Raw genomic sequence first — 12,147 nt, forward strand, 5'->3', positions numbered from 1 at the left:
CATTGACAGAGGACTTCCAGGATTCAGTCTGGATTCAGATGAGGATTTGGAATGAGGGATATCCTTGCTAATGTCAGATGGATCTTGGCTGAAAGCAGAGAATACCAGAAAGATGTTTACTTGTGCTTTATTGACTATGCAAAGACTTTCGATTGTGTGGATCATGACAAGCTATGAACAACATTGTGGAGAATGAGTATTCTGGAACACTTAATTGTTCTTATGAGGAACCTGTACATAGACCCAGAAGAAGTTGTTCAAACAGAACAAGGGAACCACAGAATTGTTCAAAATTAGGAAAGGTGTGCTCCAGGGTTGTAGTTTTTCACCATACTTCTTCAGTTTGTATGCTAAGCACATAATCTAAAAAGCTGGCTCTATAAAGAAAAATGTGACATCAGGATTGGAGTAATATTCATGAACAATCTGTGATATACTGATGATACAACTTGTTTACTAAAAGGAGGACTTAAAATATTTAGTGATGAAAATCAAAGATCACAGCCTTCAGTATGGATTGTACCTCAGTATAACAAAAACAAAAATTCTCACCACTGGATCAATGTATAATATCCATTAAATGGAGAAAAGATTGAAGTTGTCAAAGACTTCATTTTGTTTGAATTGGCCAGCAACACTCATGGAAGAAACAGCAGTTAGGAAATTAAATGGTGTATTGCATTAGGCAAATCTGCTGTGCAAGACCTCTTTAAAGTGTTCAAGAGCAAAGATGTCAGTTTGAAGACTAAGGTGTGTCTGACCCAAGCCATGGTATTGCCAATAAGCTCATTTGCATGTGAAAGTTCCACAGTGAATAATAAGGAAGACCTTAGAATTGATGCATTTGAGTTATTGTGTTAGAGGAGAATATCAAAAGTCCTATGGACTGCCATAAGAAAAAAACCCACTTGTGCTGGAAAAAGTACAGCCAGAATGGTCCTTAGAAGCCAAGATACCCAGACTTCGTCTCATACTTTGGGCATAGTATCAGGAGGGACCAGTCCCTGAGAAAGATAACATGTTTGGTAAAGTGGAGGGTGGGAAAAAAAATGCAAGACCCACAAGGAGATGTATTGGCACAATGGCAGCAGCATTGAACTCAAATATAGCAAAGCGTGTGAGATTGGCACAGGTCCAGGCAGTGTTTTGTTTGGTTGTGCATAAGTCAGTACCGACTGCATGGAACCTAACAACTATAATAGTAATAGTTTCCATTATAAGACCCATCACTGTCAGTTTGTTGGCTGAGTCTTATGTCGCCATTGCAGTGAATTCTAGAACGCAGCTTAAGCAGAGTGTGTGCTGTGAGAGGGATGGTTGATGACATTTCTTTGCCAAGTGTTTTACGGATTCATCATCATTCTTTATCATTGCTGTGGTGCAGTAAATTATTTAATGTCTCTTCAGCCATAATCTTTGCAAACTCTCACCTCGTTACATTTTCCTGATGAGTCTCAGTAAGACATACTATTTCTTTTAAATGCTTATTTTAATCTTAAAGGTATTCTGTTAGCATCAAAACTCTCGAAATATAAAATCTCACATGCTATATATAGTTAAAAGGAGCTCTGGTAGCGTAGTGGTTACGAGTCGGGCTGTGAACCTTAAGTTCAGCAGTTCGAAACTACCAGCTGTTCCGCAGAAGACAGATGAGGCTTTCTGCTCCAGCCTCGGAAACCCTGTACAGGGTTGCTCTGAGTCAGAATCGACTCCACAGCACATCACCACCACCGCCATATATAGTTAGGGAGTCCTGGTGTGATGCAGTGGGTTAATGTCCCGGACTGTAAAGTCAGTTGGAACTGCATGGTAGGTAGTTCAAGCTCACCACCCGTTCCTAGGAAACCCTATACAGAGTCACTATGGGTCAGAACTGGCTCAACGGCACTTAACAACAACAGGAATATATTAGTTAGGGGTTGGCATATTTAGATCCTTGCATCCAGTGTTTCAAATAATATTAGTGTTTAAGGCTAGTGTCTAGTTAATTTTCATGTCCTGATTACCAGACACTGTGTACATAAATTGAACATTTTTTTATGTATGCTGTGGTATTATGGTGGGTGCAGGATACAGGCACATTTGAATTGCTTTAAATTGTTCATATCTGATGTTAACATCTGATTTCAACCATATTCCTGTTTCATCACTTATAAATCTATCATTCTTTTATATATGAGAAATTGGTGGGAAAGACCTTTTGCAAATAAAAGCTGACATTTCACTTTTAAGAAACTCTTTTGACCCAGGAAAGAATTCCCTGGACATATCAATGTAAAATTAAAGCAGTAAATCAAAATGTAATATGTAATTGCCAGCATCTTTCCCTGTTTTAATTTTTAAATCATTATGTTGTTACTGCATTTTATTGCATGTCCTGTACCTGTGGCTTGTATATAATCCATCAAGTTATTCCCTCTCCCCACTTTTTAAAATCCGAGGCTTTTGATTCTTTTGTTTGAGTTTCAATTTCAAAAACATTAATTTGGAATCATGGGAAAACAGATACCATTTTATTTCAAAAAAGGGAAGGTAATTTGAAGTAATTGCTGTGGTTTATTAATGTCAAAAGTATACCCAGGATTACCTATAAAAATCTTTTTTTTTGTAGCAGCAGGAATTTTGTAAAAAGATTGGTTTTTTTGATAGAAACTTTTACTCTAGTTCATTTTATGTTTGAAATATACTTAAAATCAGCTATTTTTGTAATTTCTCATACTGAGAATAACTAGCAAAATTGTATCCTGTATTTTTAATAGAGTAAGTGTCTCAGGAATTAACTTTTAATATTTTCAAATGTTTGTTTTGCTTCTAACTGTTAAAGTGTCATTTTCCTACTGACTTTTTTGTATTTTAGTGTACTCTTAAAGAGCATTATCATTTTTCACCACTAAGTTTTGTGGGGTTAGTGTATTTTTTTTAGTATAGTTTTAAAGTGTGTAATTTTTTTTTTTCATTTATCTTTTGTTTCTATTTGATATGACATCTGTAAGTATATTTAAATATCTTTCGTTCTTTAGTCATTTGTGGGACAGTTCACTATCACGATGACATTGAACAGGACAGGCCAGTGGAAGATAGCATGCGTCAGTACCATCATGTATATTCAGTAGGATTTCCTATAATACTTTTATGTTCATTGTTTTATCAGTCAGCATGACAAGTACTTTTCCACTTCATAGCCTTCCAGGGAGTCGTTGCTTTGCCCCTCACGTATCCCACAAGGTGTCTGTTCTATCCTATTTCACAGCTTTAGAAATAAAAGTGGGTTGACTAGTTACCACAAACTTTGTGTTTTTTGACACAAACTTTCTTTCATTCTCACAACCAGAGATTTATTCAGATGTATGTTGAGAAAATATCCTCAACAATTAAAAAAAAAAAAAAATCTCCAAATTGGACTAATTTCAGGTATTGACAGTAGTACTCAGAATCTAATGGTCTGTAAAGAGCTTGACCAGTTTCCTGGGCTTGGGTTTTTGCACATGATCATCTGTGATACTTGGTCACTTGGTCACATGAGGCATGATCTGGTGGTGTTCAAGAAGTCACTGGTAGGAAATATCCTACCCATGCTAAGAACTCTTCAGAAATGGGAAGGCTGCCTGTAAATGCTTTTATTTTGATCCTCCTCATATATGAAGGGGCTTCAAAACATTTGTGGAAAAATGGAATCAAAATATTATGGAATTTTTTCACAAAGTTTTTGAAGTCCCTTTGTATAGCCATAAGGACTTTAAAAAATAAACATCTACAAACACTTTTTATATGGGAGTATTTGCTCCTTCCAGTCGCATTTGTCAATGCCTGTTTCGTATGATGCTTTTATTAAAGTCCACGGGTACTCTTTCCTCCCCATGAAGAACTGCTTGCAATATCAAATTACTTCTGTATACTATGAATGGCTTTTAAGCTTTTGTCGTAGATTAAAGAAATCTTTTAGTTTCTTAATACTGTAAGTATACAGTTAGCATGATATCCCATTCAGAAATAAGTATGTTGTTGTTAAGTGCCGCCGAGTCGATTCCGACCCATAGCGACCCTGTATAGGGTTTCCAAGGAGCAGCTGGTGAGCTTGATGGTTTTGCAGTCTGGTGCATTAACCCATAGCACTACACCAGAAATCAGTATGTTGTTGTTGTTATGTGCTGTCGAGTCGGTTCCGACCCATAGCGACCCTGTACAGGGTTTCCGAGGGTGTAAATCCTTACCAGAATAGAAAGCCTCATCTTTCTCCCGCGGAGCAGCTGGTAGTTTCAAACCGCTGACCTTAAGGTTCACAGCCCGATTCGTAACCACTACGCTACCAGAGCTCCTTAGAAATCAGTATAACCATGGCTAAATAGAAGAAGGTATTACTATTAAAGTATAATAAGGTATTATGGTTATGGAGCAAAATGTCATTTTTTCTGGAAGTGGTAAGCTAACATGTATAAATTAAATATCATGATACCTATAACAACTGTCAAACAATTCTTGTAAACCCAGGGAAAACACATACACACACACACACACACAAAGATCATGTGTATGTGCTTTACACACAAATAGGAAGACAAAGCAAATGGAAGAGTGTTAGAAGCCTATGAATCTAGATGAATTAACACATTGGGTGTTCATTCTACTGTTGTTGCATCTTTTCTGTGGGTTTGAAATGTTGAAAGAGTTGGAGGGAGAAAAAAATACTGTAAACTACTATTCTGCCTTGCAGACCTAGTGTGCTTGTGACTTGATTAATGTATTATTTAACATCAGATTAGTTAGTATGTTAAATGTACTTTTATGCAGACGTATTTAAACCTTTAACAATCAGCAAAGTAATACAATCTTCTCTTATTGCTTTATGGATTATGGATTCTGAAGTCTCTGGGTCAGAAAATATTAACTTCTTCCAGCTGTGGTTATCGGTGATTATTTTTGGCAGGAAATGATTTCTAACTGAGCGTATGCAGAAGTAAGATTCCATGCTGCACAGTAGCCATTCATTTTTCTAGTTTTTATTACTAACAGTCCTCGTTGGCTATGGCAGCTGTATGTATCACCTTTGTTGTTGAATGGTTTCATCCCAGCTATATGTGGGCTTCATATGTCTTTTGATATTTAATGAATAATACAATGTGTGCCTTTTTTTTCTACTTGAGTAAATGATGGAGGAAAGAAATTTAGCTCTCTTGATTTGACAGAACCTAATTATGGTTCTGTTGTGATTTATTTTTCTCTTTCTAGACCAGAGTATTTAAATTGCTTCAAAATCAAATCCAACAACAAACCTGGAGTGATGAGGGCACCCCATCTATGCGAGAGCTTCGGTCAGTCTTGCTAGAATTTGCTTGTACTTACAGTCAGGAGAACTGCCGTACTACTGCCATGAAGCTCTTTGAGGACTGGATGGTGTCCAATGGAACTCACAGGTGAAGTGTGTTTCTATCCCAATGACCTGTCTTCCTATTCTTTACCTCACATCATATCTCAAAACCAGGGTCTTTTCTTCATGGGTTACAGATGCTGTAAAACAGTGTTACTGTAAGTAAATTATACATCGTTGTTCTCAAAAATGTTTATTTTAGTTTAGTAATAAAACATACCAAGTGAGGAGTTAGCGGTTAATAGAAATTCTTTTGGCAATAATGGATTCTCTCCAGGTTCTTACCAGGCATGATAGAAGAAAATTCAATCATCAGGTGAAGAATTGGGCTGAAGGATTTGTATAACAACCTTTTGCGTTCCTTAACTGAGTGGGGCAAATGGTTAACACACTCAGCTGCTAACCAAAAGCTTGGAGGTTCAAGTCCACTCAGAGGCCCCTGAGGTCTACTTCTGAACACTCGGCCATTGAAAATTTTGTTAGCACAGTTCTACTCTAAATTTGTTGCCATTAAGTTGATTTTAACACATGGTGACCCCCATGTCATTAAGCTGATTCTAACACATGCCCCTCCCCCAATCTCTGGGATTTTGACATAAGAATGTAATTGTGCTTTTCCCCCTCATCTTACCCCTCACTGCCCTCTGTATTGCTGCTATATTTCCACCATGGAACTTTATCACACTTTATATATTTATTGTTCTGTACTTTATGATATCCTTTGAGTTGTTGGCTCCAGCATTCAGCCACTCATGTGTTTGGTTTTTGTACATGCTTGGAGTCCTGGTGTGGTTCTGCCAGTTAATGCACTAGACTGCAAGTTCGGTTTGAACCAGAAGGTCAGCAGTTTAAGCTCACCAGCTCCTCCTCAGAAACTATGTACACAGTCGCAATGAGTCAGAACCAACTCAACAGCACTTAACAACAACAAGTGAATACTGTATTAAATTGATGTTCTTCATCGTCATGCACTAGCAAAGTAGCAGCAACTCAATTAACCATTTTCTTGGCTCTAAGTTGTTGAGTGAAAAACACACTGCCATCAAGTCATTTTCAACACATAGTGACATTATATGATAGAGTAGAACTGCTCTGTAGAGTTTCTGAGACTGTAATTCTTTAGATAAGCAGAAGCCTTATCTTTTTCTCTTGGGTAAAGAGTCATCCAATTATCACCCATCCTGACCCCAAAATCAGTGTCATTAGTCAGTTTGTTGAATTTGTGCTCAGGATTTTTTCTTTGGGTTCTTATGTATGACCCTTCTTTTTTACAGCCTACCTACTGATGTCATGACTACTGTGTTCAAAGTTGGATCAAAAACTGAGAAAGGCTGGTCATTCCTTTTAAGCATATACTACACTGTAAGCTCTGAAGCAGAGAAGAATAAAATACTTGAAGCCCTTGCCAGCTCAGACGATGTACGGAAACTCTACTGGTATGAAACCACCCCAGGAATATGATACATAGAAACCAAAACATAAAAGCATTGTGCTTTCAGGATGGGAGGTATATTTACTCCGTTTACTAATTAGCCGAACCTGACTTGGCCAGTGCAGTGAGGAGCCTACATACACTGGGCTTCATGTCAGGGATTGACCCTTTGCAGCTATCCATAATATGCTGTGCTCCAGAGAGCTGAGAAGATACCAGCTATCACAGCCCCTTCTAGTCCCTGCTCAAACCTTTCTCCATCGTCTTGGCACATTCCACAGTCAGTGTTGCTTTCTTTTGGATGAAGGCATTTTTCTAAGCCATCGCTTAGAAAATACAGAAACGTCAGAAAAGGGTAACATGTTAGATGCTTAATATAGGTTAATTCTTCATGTGAATTTGTCATATTTTTCCTTTTCAAAACCCGGTTGATAAAGGCCTGCCAATGGTCGTTTCATGTAGGTCAGAAAACGAGAGCAGTAAGCAGGCCTCTTGCCAGGAAGAGCAGGCAAGTCTCTCTAGATAGCCGAGGGAAATATGAGGTACTTGCCGCCTGGCACTTAGGACACCAGAAATGAAGAGTCGTGCTGAAAACATGGAGAGAGGAGAGACACCTGGATCACATTGTTTCTTTCATTTAATGATGCTCAGGGAGCTCCTAAAAGTGTCCAACGGATATCTTTAGCACATACCCAGATTCACATATTGTCAGTAGGCATTTTCTTAAGACATAAGCAAACAGAAACTTTTTTGTTTTGTTTTTAATCTACACTTAACAACACAATAAATTCCCAATATAATGTATTCAAATGATACCTAAAAATATGCAATAAAATGTGAAAGTATCTCTTAAGGTCTTTCATTTCTACTCTTTTTGGGTCTCTGGCCTGTGTATTTACTGGTGGAGGAGGCTGGTTTCCATTTTTGTGTCTGTAATTACACATGATAACATATTCAAGACATTTATTTTCTTCTCAGTGTTTTATGACATGATGTAGAGATTTTCCATGTCAGTTCCTAAAGCTTATTTCTTTTGTCCGTATGGCTGCATAGTAGTCCATAGTATATTATGAAGTATTTCATAATAGTGTATTGTGAGTGTTTCATAATTTGCTTAACTCATCACATCTTGACTGACATTTGGGTTTTATCTTCTGTTAAAAATACTGCATTTTTGGAGAGTTTGTTTTATCATTATAAGCAGATTGCATTCGCATAGAGGGTGAGAGAACTGCTTACCTTCAAAGTCAGACTTTACCTGTTGTTGTTGTTGTTAAGTGCCGTCGAGTCGGTTCCGACCCATAGCGACCCTGTACAGGGTTTCCGAGGGTGTAAATCCTTACGGGAGTAGAAAGCCTTATCTTTCTCCCGCGGAGCGGCTGGTAGTTTCGAACCGCTGACCTTTAGGTTCGCAGCCCGATTCGTAACCACTACGCTACCAGACTTTACCTAGTATGACTAAAACTAGGTAAAACAACTACCTACTTTACCAGAAAAAAAAAAAAAAAAGCCTATCTCCAGAATTATAATTCTACCAGAATTTGTTTTCTAGACCTTTGATATATCAAAAACTATTATATGATCATATATGTAAACGCCTAACTCGTTGGTGACTTCCTCCTTCATTTATGACTAGTTCTCAGTTTTCAAAGACTTTACTCAGAAGACCAATGCTAAGCGAAGTTATTATTTTATCATGAATAATTGTTTTGGAGGTTAAATCGACTGTTCTCTTCAGGTTAATGAAAAGTAGCCTTGACGGAGACATCATCCAAACACAAAAGCTGTCTTTCATCATTAGAACAGTGGGCCGACGTTTTCCTGGACACCTCTTGGCATGGGACTTTGTCAAAGAGAACTGGAATAAGCTTGTACAGAAGTAAGTTTCTCAGATAATTATTGTTAGTATTCTTAGGTTTTGAATTTGAAAGGCACTTCAGTGTAGTATTGGTTCACAGGCATTATGATTTACTTTCAGAAGATATGCTGCCTTGACTGAAAAAGCCCCTGATCTTTACCTTTGTAAACATAATTCCATAATGTGCTCCATTCAACAGTAGTGTGCCATTTGAATACGAATCAAGCCCAGACATGCCTGGCATCAGGTAACTTGGCTCAGCATGGCCACGTACTATTTCAGAATAGCTGTTTGGCTACCTGTTGAAAATGCCTCTTTATTGGCAAGGGATCTGTTAAGAGTTCACACCTATCTAGAATAGCACATGATAAGTTTTTTTCTTTCTTTTTCAAAAGCAAGAATGAGATTTCTGGGAGTCTGCCACAATTTTTTAGTAGATTAAAGAAAGTTACCATTTATCTGGATATCTCCTGTTACCATCTCCCCCCCCCCCCCCACACACACACACACACTTTTGGCCTTCCTACTAGAAGTAGTATGGGTAGGACTACTCCTAATTTACTAAGCTGATGTTCTAAGAATCAGGAATCCAGTCTGCCTTTGGCATATAGACTCAGCTGAAAGCATTTCTTTTACTTTTAGAAACAGTGCTTTGCTGACCAACAGTTGCCTCATTTTGTTTTTCTCCTTTTGCTCTTGTATTTGTGTTTGTCCAGGTTCCATCTGGGGTCCTATACCATACAGAGTATTGTTGCTGCATCAACTCACCTGTTTTCAACAAAGGCTCATTTGTCTGAGGTTGGTGATGTGAAATGCTAGTTATGAAGGTTGGCTAACCCTTTCTCTTTAGGCTTGCTCAGTTTAAATTAGATATGGGGTTGCCTTATGCCAATGCCTGCCCCTCTGTCATCCTTTACCAATGTGAAGATAAGATTTACTTACAAAGGATGGGATGTATGACAACAAGGAAAAATTCCAATCCATTTTAAATGTTCCCTTATTTCCCTGACACAAATTTTTTTTTTTTTAAGTTAGACTATCATATGCCAAACTCATTTCATTTTCTCCAGAAAATGAATATTGTCCGCAGGGACACATTGTCAGGAGGGACCAGTCACTGGAGATGGATATCGTGTTTGCTAAAGTGGAGGGTCACAGAAAAACAGGAAGACGCCCAATGAGATGGATTGCCACAGTGGCAGCATCAGTGGGCTCAAGCGAAGCAACGATTGTGAGGTTGGCCCAGGACTGGGCAGTATTTCGTTCTGTTGTGCATAGGGTTGCTATGAGTCGGTAAACCCTGTGGTGCCTAACAACAACAACAACAACAATGCCAAATTCTTTTTTTTTTTTTAAGTAGTAATAATGTTTTAAAGGATTATTTCAGAGTGAATTTTTAGCACCAAGTCAACTTTAGACTCTACCTAGTTTACTGTGATTTCGCCTTTCCCACCCCATTTTAAATTTTAGAAATTTATCCTGTGGGAACAAAAGGATTTAGTTTTTTTTAAAAGAAACTTCACATTTTTTAGTTAAAGCTTATTTGAAAAGGATATTTAGAATTATCTAAGGTTTACATTTTTGTCTTTTGAAATATTTCTATGTGGAATTTACAGGTCCGGGCCTTCTTTGAAAATGAGTCAGAGACAACATTTCGGCTGCGTTGTGTTCAGGAGGCTTTGGAAGTCATTCAACTGAATATCCAGTGGATGGAGAAGAACTTAAACACTCTGACATTGTGGCTGTAACATGCACAACCGCACCTCATTTTGTTGCCCATTCAGAGCTTGTAAAGTTGGGGCTCTGCTGCTTTTGCAAAAACCAAGGTGAAGCCAGGATCGCTACTGAGTTGTTTGCACTCTTAGGAGTTCTAGTTAGCTCAGGGCACATTTATATTTTTCATCTGTCTTTTCTGAGTGTTAAGGGGCAGTATGTAGTTCTTGACTACAAAATTGTATGCACCTATATGCCAATCAAAAACAACGAATAACTTTTCTACTTTGAAGATACAGAAATGGGGAGGGGGCTAGAAATCTATTTTGGAAATCTGTTCTATCTCTCAGTACCTGAAAGTACTGACAGTGGAACAAGGAAAAGCCCACCATACAAGTTACCATCTTTGCAGACTGCTGGTTTGTCAGCCATTCATTGCTTCATGTGTTCAAAGTTAGCTTCAAATAGTAATGAAGACAGTGAAGCATGTAATGAAGAAAACTGATCTCAGGTGTGCAGATCTACTCTGACTTGGGGTTTTGATTAGTCCTTTATCTCCTAGAAAAAGTTTAAGTAAGATCTATATCTCCTTTTTTTTCTTTTCCAAATAGCCAGGCGCTACAGATTTTTGAAGTTTTTGTTGTATTGAGAAGCTAAATCACAAGACCAAAAGAGTAAATTTCCTAAATACTTAACACTTTCATTGTTTTATAGCATTAACCTAGGAAACGGCTTCAAAATGAGTTGACTTTAATTATAATTATTTTTTCGTGGTCATTGATATATTTCAATTCTGTACACTTTTATCACTCTATGCCATAGATATGCCTTATGTTATAGATAGATGTCTCTTACTTTTCTGCCAAGCATTTTTGTTAACACTGGTCTCTTTCATTGTGACTTCTGTCACCATTAATAAGAATATAACTTGTTAAAGTTGTCTTTTGGCAGAATAGATCATAGATTCTTTCTCTCTGAATCATACCCATATGTGGATTTTCATTTTATATGATAGAATAGCATATCAGGAGCATACTTTAAAATAGGGCCTTTGAAAGCTGAACATGTTTATTTGAAGTTCACCATTGTACCTTAAATAAGAATGAAGAAAATGTAGGATAGGAGTGATTTATATTCAGATTTGATATGGTGGGCTTTGAATTTTTTTCCCAGGATCAAAGCAGTACTTTTCTTTAATTGATGATCATTGTTTTTCTTTTATTGTGGCCAAACTAACAGATTAAAAGAAATGGCCAGAGAAAGACAAATGAGGCAGGATATCAAAAACTGTATGGCATTGTCACTCCTGAAGGAGAAGCACTGTACTTGAATTTCTTGAGCTATGCAGACTTATACTTAGATTGTTGTGTTCTTTGAATAGTAGGAGTAAAGCATTCTTAGTAATTCTTGTGTGGTTTATATTTTGTTTGAAAACCACGTCTATGTAGATGGAAAGGGTAGTTGCCCCTTTATGAGCACTTAAAACACTCCACAGAATCCGACAGTGGGGAAAGGTCACATTTTTTTATTCAGCAGGTGTGAAGTTAGAGTTATGTGAGATCTGTATAAAATTATATTTATTTTATGGAAAATATTTTTCTAAAACAATTGTAAAGACTGACAAACTAAAAGATAGCCTTCTTTAATCTTAGTGTTTTTTGCCCCAATTTAGTTTTTTTCAACATTTATCTATTTTAGAGTAGGAAAACAAATACTATATTCTGAGTCATCAAAAGATATCTTCTTTAAACTTAGGTGATTGTAGGTCTCTACTCTGTG

The 12,147-nt window shown here is 37.3% G+C and overlaps 1 protein-coding gene across 1 annotated transcript in view; it reads left to right on the forward strand.

The window, feature by feature from the left end:
* LNPEP (leucyl/cystinyl aminopeptidase) overlaps window positions 1-11,250 on the forward strand; it is a 72,718-nt gene extending 61,468 nt beyond the window's left edge. The window contains exons 13-17 of the mRNA XM_006867889.1: window positions 5,227-5,411; window positions 6,640-6,801; window positions 8,536-8,676; window positions 9,372-9,453; window positions 10,272-11,250. Of these exons, the coding sequence (XP_006867951.1) occupies window positions 5,227-5,411; window positions 6,640-6,801; window positions 8,536-8,676; window positions 9,372-9,453; window positions 10,272-10,403 (702 nt within the window). The 3' untranslated portion in view covers window positions 10,404-11,250. The remainder of the gene's footprint in view (window positions 1-5,226; window positions 5,412-6,639; window positions 6,802-8,535; window positions 8,677-9,371; window positions 9,454-10,271) is intronic.
* Window positions 11,251-12,147: the final 897 nt, after the last annotated feature.

Source organism: Chrysochloris asiatica, unplaced genomic scaffold (genome assembly GCF_000296735.1).
Source record: "Chrysochloris asiatica unplaced genomic scaffold, ChrAsi1.0 scaffold00111, whole genome shotgun sequence".
NCBI lineage: Eukaryota > Metazoa > Chordata > Mammalia > Afrosoricida > Chrysochloridae > Chrysochloris > Chrysochloris asiatica.